This window comes from Aythya marila (assembly GCF_965140915.1).
Source record: "Aythya marila genome assembly, chromosome: 17".
NCBI lineage: Eukaryota > Metazoa > Chordata > Aves > Anseriformes > Anatidae > Aythya > Aythya marila.
In genome coordinates, this window is record NC_139058.1 from 2,066,214 (window position 1) to 2,084,392 (window position 18,179).

Consider the following 18,179-nt stretch of genomic DNA (forward strand, 5'->3'; position numbering starts at 1 on the left):
GCCGCCCCCGGCCCCTCAGCCGTTCCCGCCCTCCGGCGCCCGCCGGTGGCGCTGCGCGGCGCGGCGGCGTGGCGAAGCTAAGCAGGGTCGCCTCGGGTCGGCTGCTGGAGGGGTGACTCCGCCAACACCGCTTGTCTCCCCGGGAGCCCCGCGGCGTTACCGGGGACCGAAGCCGAAGCTCCCGCGGGGGCTCCGCCGCCACCGCCCCCGGCTCGCTCCCCTTCAGCCGGCCCCGAGCGCTGGGGGCTGGCCCCGGGGCGGGCCGGGCTCGGTGTGGCCCCGGGGCGGGGCGCGGGCGGTGCGCGGAGCCCCGGGAGCGGCGAGGCGGCGGCTGCGGTGGGTGCCCGGTGGGTCCCCGGTGGGTGCCCCGTGGGTGCCCATGGCCCTCCCGGCGACATCGTCCCGGCTGGACGGGGGCTGGCAGGAGGTGAGCGAGCTCTGTCCCCTCTGTCCCCTCCCTGCCGGCTCCCGTGGGCTCGGTCCCGGCCCCCCGTGGGCTCCCCGTGGGCTCCGTGGGGCCGTGGGGGGGCCGCAGGAGGTCCCTGACAGCGCCCCGTGTCCCTCCGTGTCCCCCAGGTGTACTCGGCTCTGCAGTGGATCCAGTTCACCATGGCCATGCTCAGGTACCGGCTGGACGGAGGTGGTGGTGGCATGACGTCTTTTTTGGGAAAAAAAACGAAAAAAAAAAAAAAAAAAGAAAACTGCTCGTCCCAGCGAGCCCCCCGTGCCAACGCAGGCTTTGTTTTGTCAGTGTTACAGGTTCCAGCTCAATCATTGCCTACGCCGTCTTCCAGAACGCGGTGAGGTCCCCCGAGGTAAGGACTGAGCTGGGCTGCATGGGCCGTGGGCGCTGGGGTTAATTAAACCTTGTTTATTAGAGCCAGGAGGAGGCCAAGGGCTGGCCAAGAGCCTGTGGCCGTGCTGCCACACGTGTGGGGCTGACCTTGGGCTGTACCTGCGCGGGGAGGAGCAGGTCCCTCAGCGCTGTCCTTGCAGCTCCTGCCGGCGTCCCATGGGTTTGGTTTTGGGGCTGGGGAGCTGTGTGGGGATTCCCCAATGCGTGCAAAGGTCCTGGGGTATGGCTGAGGCTTTAAACAGGCAGCTAAAAGGGGTGTTAGCAGAGGTGCTGCGAGGTTCAGGCAAAAGCAGAGCAGTTTGTTGTGCTGAGCTCGCCAGGGAGGCCCTAAAAATCCTCCTTGGCCATGCACGTTGTTCATGCAGCAGTGCCTGGCACATCCCAAACACTTCACACGTGCAGATCATCCGTGCAGGGAATCCAGCACATCTGGGATGCATCGGCCGTGCTGGTAATCACGGACCTCCAGCCCAAGCTTGCAGGGCTTTTGCTGTCCATGCACAGCCCGTCTGTCTGTCCAGGATTATCGGAGGCAGCGCACGGAGCTGTGTGAAGCTGCAGTTCTTTGGGATTTGCAGGTATCTGGCAGCCCGGTGTGTGGACCACGCAGATAACAGGTTACTGCTAAGAGCAGGAGGATGGTGAAGCTGGCAGCGAAGTCGTAACAAAGCTGTCTTTGTACTTCCCTTGTCTTCGATGTTCATCATACATCGTGGGTTCAATCTGCAGCCCACAGACCAGGGAATGCAGTAAATTATCCTCAGAGAAGGAAGTCGTGCATGCAGACATCGCTGGATGAAGCAGGGTGGGTTGGAGAACCTGCGTCCAGGTTTTCAGGGCAAATTTGCACTGCTTGCAGCGTGCAGGGCAGTCTTGCTCCCGGGTAGCCAGAGCTTCATGGAAAAAACACATCCAGAACAAGCTGCGGAGATCTCGGTGCATTCCCAGGGAGGAAGGAAAGCTGGGACTTCACCTTGCTGCTGGGATGGACGCCTTCCTGAGCTCGTGCTGCACAAGACACTTATCAAAAGTGATCAAGAACCCTCTCAAGATCCACATATCACCTGCACAGCACCAGCCGTGGTTCTCTCCTGGGGTCCTCCCATCTTCTGTGCCATGGAGCTGGGCCTGGCAGGGGTCCTGCTGTGACTCAGCAGCCTCAGCCCGTTGCCTTCCATGGCTACCAGCCCGCATCGCTCGGGAGCCCTTGTGCTATCAGTCATATGATGTGGCTGCGGCCCGGGAGCTGCACTCTTGCTGTTTTCGGGTTGCACATGGCTCCCAGCCGCAGATGGAGCGTTCCTGCTCGAGGGACTCCAGATGTTTCTGCTCAGATTATTGCAAATCCGGCTCGGAAGGATGGATCCCAGCCAGAGTGACCCGTTGGCGTCGGGCTTCCAGGCTGTGCTGCTGCCAGCCGGATCCATTGCTGGCGTTTCAAAAGCAGCAAAATCTTCAGTAACTTCCCCATTCTCTTGTCCCCACATTTCTGGTCCTGTGGGCAAGTTTGTAAACAAAGGGGTTGGAAGAAATCCATATCAAAGCTCGCCACAAGTAGTTTATTCCCTGTGTCATGAGACTCCAGAGTAAGAAATAAACAGCTCTAGAGGCTGGGAGGAGAAAAATATTATAAACACTTCCCCCTCCTACCCCCAGCTGAGGAAATCAAATATTGCGTTCTTGAAACTTGCTTTCAGCCTCTACGGAGTCAATAAAAGTTCAGCATGAGCTGAATCATTCATGATGGCAAGCGATGAACACGGAATTTCCTCTGTCATGTCAACAGGTTCTCTGCAGGCAGATGTCCGCGGGCGATGACCAGGCTTAGCAAGATCAACATCTGTGCTCCAGCCTGGCAGCTCCAGCCGGGCAGCTCCTCTGAATGATTACGTCTTTACAGTCCCTTCCTCTATTTTATAAATACCGTTTGTTTCTTCTTTTCCCTTCTGCAAGTAAGAACCGTGCTGCCTTTCTCTTACGACTGGGCCACCTACTTCACTTAGGGCCATGCCAAAAGGGCTCCTCAGCCTGCAGTGATGCTTCCCTCCGAGGACACGTGGTGCTGGAGAAAGAGGTCTCGTGTTTTGGGGGCAAAAGTTGCTGCTTTGCTTATTTGAGAGCTGCTTTGCCGTGCTCACAACCTGGAAGTGTCCCCAGCCTGGCGTGCCCCTGCCTGCTGGTGCTTCAGCTCTGCACCAGCGAGGAGAAGCCTGGATTTATCGCTGCTCAGAGAGACGTTGATAAGCACAACTATGTCCAGGCTCGATCTGCTGGGTGAGCTGGGACAACCTCAGACCTGGAGAGGCAAGGCTGTTTGAGGAGAAACCCTGCAGGAGGCAGAGGGCCTGCTGTGGGGTCCGAAAGACACCAGGCAGATCTCAGCAAAAACTGCCATTCGGGACAGCTCGGGTTCAACCAGATGTGCCTTGATGCTCCTCAGTCTTCCCAAGCTCTTTCTGTTTACTCACAGGGACAAGAGAAGCATAACATGACACGATGGGTGGCAGGCGTTGACTTAAAGGACAATACTGGGGCAAATTTCACCCAAAGGCTCAGTTCCTGGAAAAAAATCTCAAAATCGAGGCTCCTGAAAAGCATCCTTGCTGCATTAACCTGGCATATAAAATAGGTTCAGCCTTAGTCACCAGCTGAAATGCCATGAAACACAGGGGAAAAATGCCCGTTTCAGGGTATTTCAGACCTAAGAAGGGTTTGTGTTTCCCAGAAGTTTCTCTATCAATTGATTTCGTTGGTTGCTTCTCCCTGCACACCTGCCTCATTCTGCCAAGCTGCAGATCACGGTGTGATCTACTGGTTTGTAAGGTTTGTAAGGTTTGATGCTGCTCTTTTATCTGGGGACATTGCTGCTGATTAGGGCAGGGTGATGGCATAGAAGCAGATACAAAGGCAAGGGGAACAAGCTGCTGCTGGCGGTGGTCGCGGGGCTGTTGTGAGCACCACCCGGACCTGCTGACTGATTTCATTTCCCCAGGTTCGCCCTCTTTTCTACCTGAGCCTCTCCGACCTGCTCCTGGGCATGTGCTGGCTCACCGGGGCGCTGCTCTACAGCACACCGACCTCCAAACACGATCTCATCTGCTACAACCTGCAAGCTACGGGACAAGTGAGTAGCCTTGGCATCACGATTCATCATTTTGAGCCCGTTACTGTAATTAGCCTCGCCGGTGATCAGAGCGTGGCCGTGGGGAACTGTTCCTAGACCGGCTTTGGCAGAGGCTCCCTGTGCAAACTTGACTTATCAGATCTCTTCGCCTCGATTGTAGGCCAGAGATAACGGTGCTTGGTTTTAGGTACAGCTGCTTTGCGAGAGGCAATAAGGAAGGCAAAGAGAGCATGGGATTTTGTGGTTGCAGCGTTCGGGTTACTTCTGCAAAGCGAGTAGATGGGGCTTTATCTATTTCCTGTTGGTCCCGCGCCAAAGATTATCTCTGTGCCTCCCATGCTGCAGCTTTCCTATTCCTCTTCGTGCTTCCTCCACCCAGGGCAGGAGCAGATGCGTTCTGCCATTCATTTGGGCTCAGACTTAACACATTTCTCAGAGCCGTGCCCTTCCTGAGCTCGCTGACCCAGCCCTGTGCTCTCTCAAGTCCTGAGGATGCTTGGGGGCTGCTCTCTGTTCAACCTCAGCCCCATGCCCCGGCGATTTCGGCTGCTTTCCAGCGCTCCGGGATGATTTCTGAGACTAATTGGAGTGGAATGAAGGAAATGCTGTTTTCCTGACGGTTTGCTCGTGTCTCACCAACTTCCCACTTGGACGTTAGGCCCTGCAAATCACTGCTCTTGAAAAGCTGCGGGGCACAGCTCAGCCGGGGCCAGGGCGGTGGTTTGTGAGCGGCGACCTCTGGGCTTGAGAGTTTCCTTCTGAAGCGCCCACAAAAACGTGGCGGGGAAGAGCAAGGGGCTGTGGAGGTGCTCACACCGTGTGTGTGGGGACGGGAGCCTGCAGCCTGGTGTTATTTCACAGCTGTGTCTGGGTGAAGTTGTATTGTGATGGAGAGCAGAGCTTAGAGAGCAGCTGCTCCACTCCTGGCTTCTCTCTGCTTTCCCAAGCTGTGCTGCTGGAGAAACAGCGCAATATGTTCACCGCAGCGTGGTTTGGTTATCTGGGAACGAAGCAGAACGGTATCAAAGATGTCTTTTAGATGATGCTACAGGGGAAAGCGAGAACAGCTCAGGGGAGGCTTTTCAGAGCCCGAAGGCAGAAGGAGCTGGCAGGACCGAGGGGGTTGCAGAGGGGTTGTAGAGATGTTTCCCTCGCAGCTTTGCCTGGGGGACAGCTCTTGAAGTTGGGTGCTGGGGTGAGCTTCTTAAGGCCTGGAGAAGACAGACTGCAGTGCTGGAGGAGAAGCAGCTTGGGTACAGACAACACAGCATCAATTCTCAGTGCGGACACGGAGAGCACTCTGTGAGCTCGTGCACTTCTGGCTCCTTCCTGCTCTTGCTTTTGGGGTGCTGTGCGGGGTGCCTGCCCCATCCCGGGCTCAGCCACGGGGACAGCCGAGCCGGCTTGGGTCTGGCAGGAGCTCTGGCTGCTGTTTGCTCTGGGAGAAATTAAAACAAACGGAGCACTTGCCATAGCAACAGCGCCCGCGCGGCGCACGTGACGGGGCGCAGGACACCTCCTTGCTCAACCCCAGCAGTGCCCCGTGTGCGCGGTGGGGACATCTCGTGCGTAAGTAGGAGCCAGCAACAGGTTTGACCGGCGCCTTCTGCAGAATGTAAGTGATCTGTGACCGAAGGAAAGGAACAAACGGCTCCCGGCCCCGTCCTCTGCGCGGAGGAGAAGTCTTGCAAGGGTTGCGTTCCTGGGTGTCTCGTAAATCCACCTGGCTGCTTTGCACACCTAAAAGCTGTAAAAAGGCAGGGGTGGGACAGGCTCAGCAGCGGTGTTTGCAGACCCACAGCGCACTCCGTGTGGTTTGGTGGTCTCAGGGGATCGCCGTAGGATCAGGGCAGAGTTCTGGCTTCTGCAAGCTGTTGACCATCACGTCATCACCAGGGGCTGAAGCTACTGCCAGGGGAACTCCCCTAGCATCCGCACCGTGTCCTAAAGCAGGAGGTGGCTTTGTTTCATGGACTTTTCCTGTTTCAGCCCCAGGCTCGTGGTTGAACTCACACTATTAGATGTAAACAGTGCTCCCTTCTGCCACCCCTTTGCTCTTTCCTTCTCCCTGCTTTGCCTTTGCACCGCAGCGCTGAAGCCCAGAACAGAGATCGTGGTTCTAATTGCACAGTTCCCCCACATTCTTCCAGTTCAGTTCCAGTGGCCTAATAATGTCCTGGCAAGCTCCGCTCAGGCCGCTGAGCACAATGGGGAGCCACAGAAGTGTTGTAATGAGGGGGCTCTCGGCTCTCCCTTGAGCTCCTCCGGGTGAGCGCTGCGGGACCGCCTGCAGCCCCCGAGGTGGGGCTGAGGGGAGCAGAACTCCCTGCTCCTCCTGCCTTCAGGCAGCTCCACAAGTTTTGGGTTCCCTCTCCCAAAGAAGGCAGCGCTGGCGCTTTGTGAGCTCTCCGAGGCGGTTTGCAGTGCAAGAGAATTATCTTTGCGGGCTGCTTCGATGACCTGCTCTGGAAGTAATTGAAGAAGGGCAACAAACCCTCATTAAACCTCCTCTAATGAGCTGGGAAGTCACTGTAACGTTCCCGCTGCAGTGTAGCAGCCCCTCGGACCCAGCCTCTTGAGGGCCAGCCAAGAGCATTTGCACCCTCAGTGAAGGAGCCCGGGTTTATTTAGTGACTTATTCCTGGACTTTGGTGATACTGGGCTGACAAACCTGTGCTTCTTTGGCAGAGGGTGGCAAATCCACAGAAAAAAATTCACTTGTCCAGCCCTTCCTCTTTGCCTTTGCCACTGAAGCATGTGTTTCCTGTAACAAGCCCAGCACACGCGTATATATAGTAAGGGCAGGCAGCTCTGTTTGGACTCGGCTGCCTCAAGCAACCGTGGCTGGGGATCCAGAAAAAGTGCAAGGAAGATTTGTTCTTTATACAGGAGATTTTCGGTATTTGGTTTTACCTCAAGCTGCAATCAAGGGCTGGGAAACTCATTGTGGGAAGCGGTGTTTTGTAGCTCTTCTTTCCTCTTTTTTTTTTTTTTTTTTTTTCCATGGAGGGAACAGGATTCTTAGCATGCTAAATCTGGCTCCCGGTGCAATTGTTGTAGTCTCTGCCCCCGCTTTCCTCTCCATGTATGCTATTGTTTCCCATTTCCGTGAATTCACCGGGCAGTGAGCTCGCCGCATGAGGAGAAAAAAATTTCATTGCTGTGTCTGTGTTGTGTTTTCCAGCGGATGCAGCACAGAGAAGCTGGAAGCGCCTTTAAACCTTTTTGCATTGTCAGAAGTTGGGCCAAAAAATGAGCTGAGTCACAAAGATTTGTATTTGTAAGAGTCCTCCGGCCCTGATTTGGGGCCAAATTGAAGCCCCCTTTGTGCAGGACAAGGCGAGACCCCTCCTCAGCCTGGCTCTTCCCAGGTTGTGTCCTTCTGCAGCCCAGCAGATGAGCACAGGGGCTCAGGAGGGCTGTGGGGGCAGTCCCCCACGCTGTTTAATACCCTACCTTTGGCCCGTGGCTCATCGGCCGTGAACCAAAGCTGCTGCAGGAGCTCTTGTCCGAAATCCTGGCTCTTTGTGTTCCTCAGGTGTTCTACGTGGCCTCTTTTCTGTACACTGTCAACTACACCTGGCATCTGTACAGGGACCTGAAGGTGAAATACAACCAGAGCCTTAACAGGATGCCCCCCACGGTGAGTAGGACCGATATACAGCAGCCGCTGGGGACCGAGACCTACCTGGGGGGTTCTGGTGGGGTTTGGGAGGCTCATACAAGGCAGCAGACCCTGCCACAGGGGCTTTGAAGGTCCTCTGGATGAATTCGCGTATCTTGCTGTGGCACGAGTTACAGCTCAGGGTGCTGTAGGATCTCAGTGAAGGATTGGGCTTGCAAGGCCAAAACAGGCAAAAGCAAATGGCAGTGCACGTCTCAGAGCAGAGAAAGCTCAGGATCGGTGAAGTTCTCCCACAGAAGACCAGTTTGCATCAGTCGAGTAGCTGCTTTGTTGCTGTCACTGCCTCCTGGCAGAGCAATGACTCCAGGGGACAGGAAAGCAGGGGCAGCCTGGGCAGTCTGGAACTGAGAACTGGTAATTTCTGGCCTCCCCAGGTGTCGTACAGGCTTTGAGAGCATCAGCAGTGTTTTGTAAGAGCTTGAGATGGGAGGTGTGACGGGAGGGAGCTAGTGATAAAAGGAGGGGTTGGCTCCCTGAACAACGGGCGGTCCTGCCTTCGTGGTCGCTGACCTTTATGAAAACCCATCTGGGAGCCAGTGCGATCGCTGGGAACCGAGGAACAAGGACGTGGTGCTCAAAAAATACTTGTTGAGTTGCAGGCTAAACAAACACTTCACTTGCCATGTGATCTGCATCTCTGCCTGCAGTCGTTTGGTTCTCACACCTGGCTAAACAGTGAGGCACCAGCACTGCTCTAACTGCAGGTCCTCCTGCCGTGGTACTGCAAGAGAGCAGGCTCCTTATGCAGCTCTTCCCACTGAACACATCTTTAAACAGCTTTTCTCTTCCCCAGACCTTTGCTGTGGGCAGCAAACCACGTCTCAGACACTCCACCTGTCTGTGCAGATCGCTCTGTTTCAAGGGCTCTTGTCTGTAGGGTTTGGATCCGCTTGTAGGGTTGGTTTCCTTCCTGGGCTCCCATTCAAAACGCAGCACCTACAACAAGTTTCCCAACACCACAGCTGTGCCTGTGTTTAATTCTCACAGCTGGTGCGTGGATGCCAGCTGCCAGAGTACATTTCCTCATGACCTGAGGCCGGGACACTCCAAGCTGCCTGCATTTCTTCATCAGAACATGAAATTTTTGAGGAACAGGGTTGGGTTGAATGAATGAGCAGTACAAAGAAGGAGTAAGTTACACCAGGGAGCTCACCAAGTGTCTGCTGCTTGTCTGGTTTAAAGTGTTCTCAGTCCTGGCTTTGAAGGAGAACACGTCAGTGAGCTGGGGGAAGTGTTGTTCCTCTGGCACATCAGCACGCACTGAGCCTGGCGGTGTTCATTCAGAGCAAAGTGGGAAGCAGCATTTGTATTGGTCTGGGGATTAACCAGCATCTGGAGGATCCAGAGCTGCTGAAGCACTCCCTGGGAGCTGGTTCCTGGGAGCCACTGGCTGTATGGAAACAACCATTTAATTAAGCTCTTTGGACTTTGCAGGTTGTAGATTACGTGAGCTGCATTGGCCGAGCAGCAACGATCTTGTCCAGGTAAGATTCGTTTCTGGCCAAATGCTGTGGGTTTGGTAAACTGCAGCGTCCTGATCCCTGCTTCCGGCTTGTTTTGGAGCAAATTTTACTAAAACCCGTGTTTGTCATCAATGGCAGCAGTGACCTAAGCTCTGAGCAAGAGTCTTGGGATGTAAGGGCCTTTCTCCAGCCAAGTTAGTTATAGCTGGATGAACGACATACAGGTTCCTTTTCAGAAAGTGCTCCCTTTACTCATTGCCTGTATGAATGAAGTGTGGAAGTTAGCCACGCTGGTAAAATACTCCTCCAGAGCAGCACAATAAAAACAATTTCCAAGTCCTCTGTGGTGACAGGAGACAGAAGAAGGAGTGTTTGAAGGGGGGCAGGAGAATTGCAATGCAGTAACTGTGCTGTCATCCTCTCTCCTCCCAGCCTGGTCCCTTTTCTTCTCATGGTGCCTGTGTTTTGCCTGGGCAACAACAGCAATTGCTACCAGAACTTCAGTCAGAAGCACGGGTAAGCTTCACGCCTCTCTCTGCAAGAGCCTCACCACTTCTGAGGCACGACAAGAGCTCCGTGCGTTTCCTTTCCCCCCGCAGATGTCTCCTGATGCACACAGAGGCAGCTGTGCCCACCAGCGAGCCACTGACGCTGAACGGCTCCGTTTGCCGTGTGATGCATTTCTACGGTGTGGGGGTCTTCCTCGTTTCCTTTCTGATCAGCTTCGTAGCCATTCTGGTAAGAAACGTGGTCCTTGCACGCTAGCGGTGTGAAAGATGAGAAGTTTTGCCCCTTTTCGTCTTTACACGAGTGAGAGGTCACTTTGTGTGCATGCTCATCGGTCTCCCAGGTTTGCTTGGATGGTGCCAGCGGCCAGACAGCATCAGGGGATGAACTGTGTGGTGCTTTTTCCTTTTGGAAGGGATAATTTCATTGTGCCACCGTATAGATCCATCTGCAGCCCCGTGTTCTGTCAGCCCACCTCAAAAAGGATTTGGCAGGTAGAGGAGGCTCAGAGAATGGCAGCAGGGATCACCTAGTGCACAGGTGAGCTCCTGTGCAAGAGAGCAAATGAATTAAGTGTCCTCAGTTCAGAAAAGATCACGTGCAAAGCAACTGCTCCGCCCCGGGGCGTACCCTGTCGCACAGTGTGAAAAGATTTCATAGATTGAAATGAGGATTTAGCTAAAAAACACGGGATAACTCTGTCCTAGCTAAACAAGCCAGATCAGAGCACATGTCCAAAATTCAAGCAGTGATATATGCTTATTCTTTTTAGGTTGTACTCGTTCGAGCCCGAGGTTTGTACAAGAGGTTTGTAAACTCCACAGGATTCCTGGGAGACCAGCAGTGGGCCATGATTAAGGTGGTAGAACAACGAGTGGTTTTCTACCCCATCGCATTCTTCTGCTGTTGGGCCCCAGGTTAGCAGAGCACTGAGTTACTGTCACCATATCCTCGTAAGGCATAGAGCCTGGCAAGGAAACTCAAAAGAGGTGGGGTTAAAGCAAGACCCTTTTGACACTCCCTTTTTGCAGCTGTCCTACTCGGAATTCTGAAGCTGGTGGTTTCAACAAGCAGCAAAATCTACATGGCTCTCCTCATTCTACAGGTAAAGTCTTCATCTGCAACCTCCTTTGTTTTGCTTTCTCTACTTGAACTATTGTCTCTTAGTGCCTGCCTGTTTCTAATCTCTGCCTAAAAACCTTTTTTCTAGCTACAAATACGACTGCTCTATGAGCTTAAGTCAGATTTATACTTCTGGTTGGCAAAGATCTTTGTTAGTTGCTCTGTTTTTCACAGGCTTAAAAAGGCCTCAGTAACCAAAATCACAGCATCGTGGAGATCATAGCAAACAGGACTGGAAGGGGTCCTCAGAATTCAGTTAGGTTTTTCAGTTTCTGTGAAAGTCTCTAAATGTAATTCCTTCCCAGCACTTGTCCAGCTGCCTGATGTGCCTGAGGCAGCATTTCGCAAAGCTTATTAAAATAACCGTGAGATTCCTGTATCGTGTGGGGATGCAGATAGATAAAATCGTGCTGGAAGTGGGAGGCCTGACGAAATGTGCCAGGTTTGGCAGCCTGGGAGGGAGCTTCCGAGTGCTGTGCAGCGCTGACTGACGAGCCAGCCCTGATCTCTGCTGCTGTCTCTCCCAGGCGCTGACAGCAGCTTCCCAGGGCCTTCTGAACTGCATCGTGTATGGCTGGACGCAGCACGTCTTCCTCTCTCTCAAACGCAACGCCTGCCGCGACGTTGACACTCAGACTCCTCTCCTGCGCTCCCAGAAGAAGTTCTACGACAGCACGCTCCCCGCCAGCCCTCCAGACGCAGAGGTGTCCACGTCCAACCTGCTCTGATGCGTCCCTGCAGCGAAAGGAGAACAGGCAGCGTGCCAGCAGGGCCTCATCTCATTCAGCAGTGCCAGCTAGAGCTGGTAGCAGATGTCTCGGTGTGCACTGTTGTCAGCAGCACAGGTAACTGCTGTGCTGGAAGAGCCTGAGCAGATCTGTCAGAGAAGCACTTTCAGTGAAGGTAGTTATTTATTTTACAGACTTGTATGGACTTTAAAGGGATTCTTTAAACATGGTAAATCTTCTTTAGTACTACAGACTTTCTCCTTAGGGAAATATCTCTAGAAATGCATTGAATTATGTACAACAGCTCAGAGACCTAGTGCAGCTCCTTTGAGGGCAGATGCTCAAAGGATGTTTTAATTTTTTTTAACTGTTTGTCAGGTATTTGCCATTACAAGTTATCATTAAAGCAAAGGTGAATATTTTTAAATCTCTGACTTTTGATTCAACATAAAAATAAGAACACGTACCCTGCTGATAGCCAACTGCATGGAATGGAAAGCTGTAGCAGAAAAGAAACAGGACTCACTTCCATGACTTTCCCCACATCTCCCTTTTGGTCTTCAGGCCAACTTCTGCTCAGCTGCAATACTCAGAAAAATAAGCTTCTTCAACCCAGTGGAGCATCTCTCGTGAACCAGAACAGGACTTTGCATGAATCTGTGCTGGTCTAGATGCTCAAGTGAATTACCTACTAATGCCCCACCATTCTATAGAAAATAAAACAGGTTTTTAGCTACATTGGGAGGAAAACAACCCTATAACTTTTATGCTCTTTAAATTCTCATAGCTTCACTTTTCGGGTCCAACCCAAATTTATTTACGTAGTTGGTAGGACAAGAAGAGGAAATACTCAAGTTTTGTGTAAGTAACTTTTATACAGTTTACATAGTTACACTGTGTAAAATACTTTGTACAAATCTCTTGGGAATAGCGGTCTGGTTTCAGAGGTACCCATGGGGCCTGCAGTCCTTTCCAAAGCTCAGCTGATGGCTCTCCCACTGCTTTCATGCTTTTAAACATCGTCATCATCTTCTTCTGTGTTCTGCTCCTCATCTTCAGGAGTCTCTGATGCCTCTGTGCATGAACGTGTAGTGAAGAACGCGGCGATTACGTTGATGTATCTGATTGCAGCAATGAGGAGAGCGATCAGAACGATGGCAATGGGAACAGCGATCCCTAGTGCAGTCCCAAAAGCTTTATTTTGGACAGCCTCTGCCGTGGAGATTCTTAAGTGTGGCGGGGGGCCACTGTCCACGCTCCCTCCCAGGCCGTGGAACTGGCAGTAAGGGGGGGCCCAGCCAGCTTTGCAGTGGCAGTGCTCAAGGTTGTTGCAAACCCCTTTCTCCTGGCACAAAACGTTTGCATCACACTTTGTTTTGACCACAGCGTCTGTGCACGTCTTGTTAATGCAGATCTTACCCTGACCACATTTGGTGCCATCGAGTCCTCCTCCTATATCAGGTATATCTACGCCAGCACGGTAGGCTGTGCCCCAGCACCACCCCTCAGACCCTGGCATCTGAATGATGGTTTCAGACCCCTCCAGGAAGGGTATCCTCCTCACGTTCACACACTGCAGCCTTCCGCACAGAGCATTTTGGGGTTCACATGCCACAAAAGCAACTTCAGTCCCATCACCACCACAGTTGCCAAATCGATCCCCTTTCGTGTTCTGCTCTTTGAAGCAACTTTCTGGAGCACCCCGAGCTTCGTTCCCGAAAACTTTTCTGCACTGCTTGTCATAGGTTGCGCATTTCCCACGGTAGCAGTAGCCATCGTCGCTGCATTGCGTCCCGTCATGGATGTACAGATCCTCTGGGCACCACTCCGAAGTCCCGTTGCAGTACTCGGGTAAGTCACACTCATCCACCTCTGGCCTGCACTTGTATCCCGCAGCACGGAAGCGGCATTTCTGACAGCACTGCCCAACGGAGCAGACAGCCCCCGGCTTCAGCCTGCAGTCTTGGTAGCAGCAGGGGTTACCTTGGCAGTGCTGCGGCCCCCCGCAGTCACACTGCTCTCCCTCATCTATCACCTTGTTGCCACAATGCTTAAAATAGAAAAATCTGTTGGGCTCGGGGATGTTGTTTAAGCATTCGCCGTCCCCTCTGCTGAGCAGGTCTACAAAGCTCTGAAGGCTGCAGTTGCTGAAAGCCGAGGCGCCGTTGAGCGACTCTCCCGTCATGTAGCACTTGGTGGCTTTTCCACACACGCACTCTTTTTTGTCATGCTCCATCCCCAGATTGTGGCCCAGCTCGTGAGTGAAAATAATTGAAAAGGTTATGAAATCCCTTCGTATGTGAGACACAATACCTGACTGATAACCAGGGTAGCAGATGCTACCTACGTAGGCCAGCCCAACGATGAATCCGAAGTCTGTGTAAGTGAATAAATGTGCAATGTCATACTTCATCCTGCTGGAAAGGTCTGTATTTACCCAGCTATTAAAATTTGTAAGAACTTCTTGTATATCCAGGCTGTTCTTGATTATGTTGCCATGTGTCCACATCTCCAGCCCAATCAGGCAGATGCGAATCTTCAGAGGATAATAGTACGTTTCTGATAAATTGATTGTATCTGTAACCAGAGCCATCACAGAGGTTTCGTTGCTCCCTTGGTAAGAAAACAGCTGGTGGTCCACCACAATAAAGATCTCAACATACCTGGTGCGCATCAGTCTCTGAGACAAGTCTTGCTTCGCTGAGGGTATTTTAAAACCCATCAAGCCTGGTTGCTTTTGGATCACTTCATCGGTCAATCCACATGTCGAAGGCTTGTCCTGGGTCATCTTCCGTCGATAGAGAAGGTGCTGGAAGGTCAGGGACCCCGGCACGGGTTCGATGCCGTAGCTCAGGTTCCCGATTTTCAGCCGTCCCCTCAGACCCGAGCAGGTGCTCAGCGCCACAAGGGAGCCGGGGCTGCCCTCCACGTAGCCCAGGTAGTAGCACTCCTCGGGGACGTGGGGCTGCTCCACCACCCTCCTCCCTCGGGGGCTGTAGGTGATGACCGGCAGGTTTTTCACCACGAGCCCCCTCGTCTGCGTGAGGTGGACGACGCGGTTCTCACCCTCCACCCTGATGACATAGGACACCTCTCCCAACGCTGCCCGGCCTACCATGGGGGACAGCTTTTTTGGCCGGATTATCTCATGCACAGCGTAGCCGGGTGGCAGCCGATGGCTGCCTGCCCCGGGGAGGAGAGGAGCCGCCAGCACTGCCCAAATGCCCAGCCTGAGGAGCAGGGCTTTGGCCTGGCCGCCATGACCTGCCTGGAGCCACCTCACCACCACAGCCTTCAAAATGGAGGCCAGACACCTCCGTGAGGGCTCTGCCAACCCTCGCATGGCCATCTCGAGCCTATCTCCCTTCAGGTGCTCCGTTGGTGGCCGTGGCAGAGCCGGTGCCCTGCAGCTGATCCCCTCAGCACTGCTCAAGAAGGTTCCAGAAAGGCCTTGAGGTGACAGGGATGAAGGCCAGGTGGCCCTGCTGCACTTTGCTCTCTGGGGCGCTCTGAGGGCTGAGGCAGCCGGGGAGCTGAGCCGCTCTTCCCTCGCTGCTCCGTGAGATTTGAGGAGCTGGGTGTCCTTAATACCCCCTCCACCTCCTCCCAAAAGGGAAATCCCTGCCCAAAGATCGCCTGCGAAGCGCAGTTTTTGAGATTTAACCACACCAGCACTCCTCACAGTGCAGCACCCGTCCCTCCACAGCAGCTGACGCCTGTCTCAGTCGTGGCTGTGTCCACCAGTGCAAACGTGCAGGAGCATTTCAAACTAACCTGAGCCCCTCTGTCATTTCAGTCTTTTTTTTTTTTTTTTTTTTTTTTTCCTACTGAGGTGTATGAAAACAATTTCTTTTTGCTATTCTACAGATATTCTACCTCTACACTTGAATCTAGATCAATTTAAAATTAAGTCCACTGAAGCTGCGAGGCTGAAGCCAAGTCCTGCTTTCCACTGTTGCCACATGAGGTCCTATGCAGGGCAGTTTTGCCTCTCAGCTGGTTTAGCCCTGTCCTCTTCCACCTAGTCCTTCACATCCCTTCAGGAGCCCGTTCTCTAGCCTGAAAGCATCTGACCACCCTGCTTAACGCTCGGGGTGCTCTGAGCTTTCTCACACGGTCCATGACAAGAGCTGCGAGCACCACACTGGTAACGGTTAGCACGGTCATCCTGATGATGAAATTCAGAAGCCCCTTTTTAGTGACTGGCGTAGGCCCACTGTCGATGCTTCCCCCAAAGCCAACAAACTGGCAGTTGGGAGGTGCCCAGCCACTGTTGCAGTGGCAGTTGCCTTTGTTGTTGCAAACGCCTCTTCCTCTGCACGTGCTCTGGGCAGAGCAGCTGGGTGCCAAGTGCTTCTCCCTGAGGATGCACGTCTGATTAATGCAGATCTTCTTTGCCCCGCACTGCGTGCCATCCTCAATGGCTCCAGTATCCAAGGTTTCCATGCCCAAGTGGTAGTCTGTGCCCCAGCACAAGGTATCGTCCACTGGGGTTTGAATGATGGTTGAGTGCTCCTCCAGCCAAGGTAGATGCCAAACATTGATACACTGCACCCTCCCACACAGGACATTTTCGGGCTTACATTTCTGAAAGTTGGTCTCTAGCCCATCTCCCTGGCAATTGCCAAACCGATCCCCTTTCATGTTCAGCTCCCTGTAACATTTTAGTGGAGCAGGCTCTGCTTTCTCGCCAAAGATGTTCCTACACTGTAACATGCGTGATTTGCATTTGCCTGCGTAACAGTAGCCGTCCTCAGCGCACACCGTCCCATCTTGCTTGGCCACATCTGCTGGGCAATGCTCAGATATCCCATTGCAATATTCAGGCAGGTCACAGGGGTTGGTGCTCTCCCTGCACACTTCTCCTTCTGGGAGAGGCTTGCAATTCTTGCAGCAGAGCCCAGAAGTGCAAATGGCTCCTTCTTTCTTTTGGCAGCTGTTATCACAGCAAGGGTCCAATTCACACTGTGCTTCTGAGCCACAGTCACACTCCTCCCCGAGCTCCAGGATGCCGTTCCCACAGCGCTGCGGTACAAACATCGTTACTGATTCTGGGATGTTATTCAGACAGTGTCCTCGCCCTGACGCTATAAAGTCAAAATAGTACCTTGTGCTGCAGTTGCTGAATTCATAGCTCACTGTGCTCTGTGTGTTCATGATGCATTTAGAGGCGTTTCCACACCTGCAGTACTTGTCATCATGATCAATGCCGAGGACGTACCCTAACTCGTGGGCGACGTAGACAGCAGTGTCTATGTAAGTCCGCTTGGCAAACGAAACAACAGCAGAAGCACGTTTTCTATCACAGGCACTGGCGAAGTTCGATTTGCCGCTCCTGTACAATGCTCTCGTGCTGTGACCAAAGTCCAACGAGGCAAAGAGACACCCCACATCATGCGCAACATGCGTAGGGCTTTGCTGGATCTGCCAAAGATTAAAATTGTGAAGGACCTCAGAAATGTTTTTGGTAATACTGATAGGGTTCTTCTCTGTCCAAATCTCTAGCACAGCTAATAACACGCGAAGGCGGAAAGAAGAAAACAGCCCGTCCACCAGATTGATTATTTCAATAACTTCCAACGTCACATTAGTTATGCGTCCACCGAAAGCGTCAAACCCTTCCTTGTCCACCACGACGAGGAGTTCCAGATACCGCATGTGCCCCCGGTCCTTTAACTGCCCTTTTGCTGTACCATGCCCTGGAAATTGCCTGCCTCTCTGGGGTGTTTTGTAGATCACCGTTCCAGGAACCGCCACCTCCCTCTGCAATAGAAGATGCTCAGATGCAGAGGAAGCTGCCAGGGGCTCGATGCTGTAGCTCAAGTTTCCAATCTGCAGCAGTCCTCTGAGCCCAGAGCAGGTAGTCAGAGTCACCATGGAGTCTGGGATGCCTTCCACGTAGCCGCGGTAATAGCAATCTGCTAGCACACGGGGCTGTTCGATCATGATTTTCCCTTGAGAGTCACGAGTGAATATAGGGAGGTTTTTTATTATAAAGTCTGTCTTCTGCCTGAGGTGAATGGTGTAATTTACCCTCTGAATGCTGATGACGTAGGACATGCTGTCCCGGCTGGCTTTCCCTGCCGTGGGGCCAAGTTTCCTTGGAATGACTATCTCGTAGGCTGCGCTGCCCCAGGTGGGCTGGGGGCTGCAGTCTGCACAGGGCAGCAGGAGCCCCAGGAGCAAGAAGCAGCCCAGCGTGAGGAGAATCCCATTCCCCATCAGGAAACACCTTGGCATGACCCACGGCTGTGTCCGGCTGGAGCCACGGTCACCGGCACGGGGCAGGAGGTGAAGCAGAGCTGCTCCTGGGGCTGGCATCCAGCTGGAACGGAAGGGCCCGAGGAGAGGCCGTTTCCCCAGCTCCACTTTGAACACAAACATTCCACGGGGAGGACAGGAGCTCCAGGCACCAGCAGGAGCAGCATCCCATTAAATACCATCCCATCCCACCACTAAGAGCCTGCTGTGCCCTGCTTGGGCTGACCCTGTTTGCTGAGAGCACAACGAGCCAGTGCTGCTACAGCAATTTGTTTAAAAGGGGATTAAGCCTTCCTAAGTGGAAAGCAGCAGAAGATTACCAGGAAAACAATGAGGATTTGGTTGCTAATGGGTTCGGCACAGGGTGAGAGCCTGCAGTAGCTGTTGACAGATTTCCTTGCAGGGCACATCACTCAGCTGAGTGCCTGTCACC

The 18,179-nt window shown here is 53.3% G+C and overlaps 3 protein-coding genes across 3 annotated transcripts; 1 reads left to right on the plus strand and 2 right to left on the minus strand.

The window, feature by feature from the left end:
- Positions 1–5: 5 nt before the first annotated feature.
- On the plus strand, positions 6–11,886 carry TMEM116 (transmembrane protein 116). The gene is made up of 11 exons (XM_082774045.1): positions 6–427; positions 577–623; positions 752–815; positions 3,849–3,980; positions 7,519–7,623; positions 9,100–9,149; positions 9,561–9,644; positions 9,728–9,866; positions 10,408–10,552; positions 10,667–10,740; positions 11,285–11,886. The coding sequence occupies exons 1-11, from the start codon at positions 380–382 to the stop codon at positions 11,483–11,485; spliced, it is 1,089 nt and encodes a 362-aa protein (XP_082630171.1). The 5' UTR covers positions 6–379; the 3' UTR covers positions 11,486–11,886.
- A 187-nt stretch (positions 11,887–12,073) lies between these two features.
- Positions 12,074–14,720, minus strand: LOC309884765 (disintegrin and metalloproteinase domain-containing protein 20-like). Its single transcript, XM_082774042.1, has one exon. It carries the CDS (start codon positions 14,601–14,603, stop codon positions 12,498–12,500), a length of 2,106 nt encoding a protein of 701 aa, XP_082630168.1. The 5' UTR covers positions 14,604–14,720; the 3' UTR covers positions 12,074–12,497.
- Positions 14,721–14,826: 106 nt separating this feature from the next.
- LOC309884764 (disintegrin and metalloproteinase domain-containing protein 9-like) lies at positions 14,827–17,784 on the minus strand. The gene has a single exon (XM_082774041.1). It carries the CDS (start codon positions 17,723–17,725, stop codon positions 15,515–15,517), a length of 2,211 nt encoding a protein of 736 aa, XP_082630167.1. The 5' UTR covers positions 17,726–17,784; the 3' UTR covers positions 14,827–15,514.
- Between the last annotated feature and the right edge of the window lie 395 nt (positions 17,785–18,179).

Coding starts and splice junctions, on each gene's coding strand:
- LOC309884764 (XM_082774041.1), bottom strand. CDS start 17,725: ATGCCAAGGTGTTTCCTGATGGGGAATGGGATTCTCCTCACGCTGGGC.
- TMEM116 (XM_082774045.1), top strand. CDS start 380: ATGGCCCTCCCGGCGACATCGTCCCGGCTGGACGGGGGCTGGCAGGAG. Junction 428..576: donor TGGACGGGGGCTGGCAGGAG/GTGAGCGAGCTC, acceptor CGTGTCCCCCAG/GTGTACTCGGCTCTGCAGTG. Junction 7,624..9,099: donor TTAACAGGATGCCCCCCACG/GTGAGTAGGACC, acceptor TGGACTTTGCAG/GTTGTAGATTACGTGAGCTG.
- LOC309884765 (XM_082774042.1), bottom strand. CDS start 14,603: ATGGTAGGCCGGGCAGCGTTGGGAGAGGTGTCCTATGTCATCAGGGTG.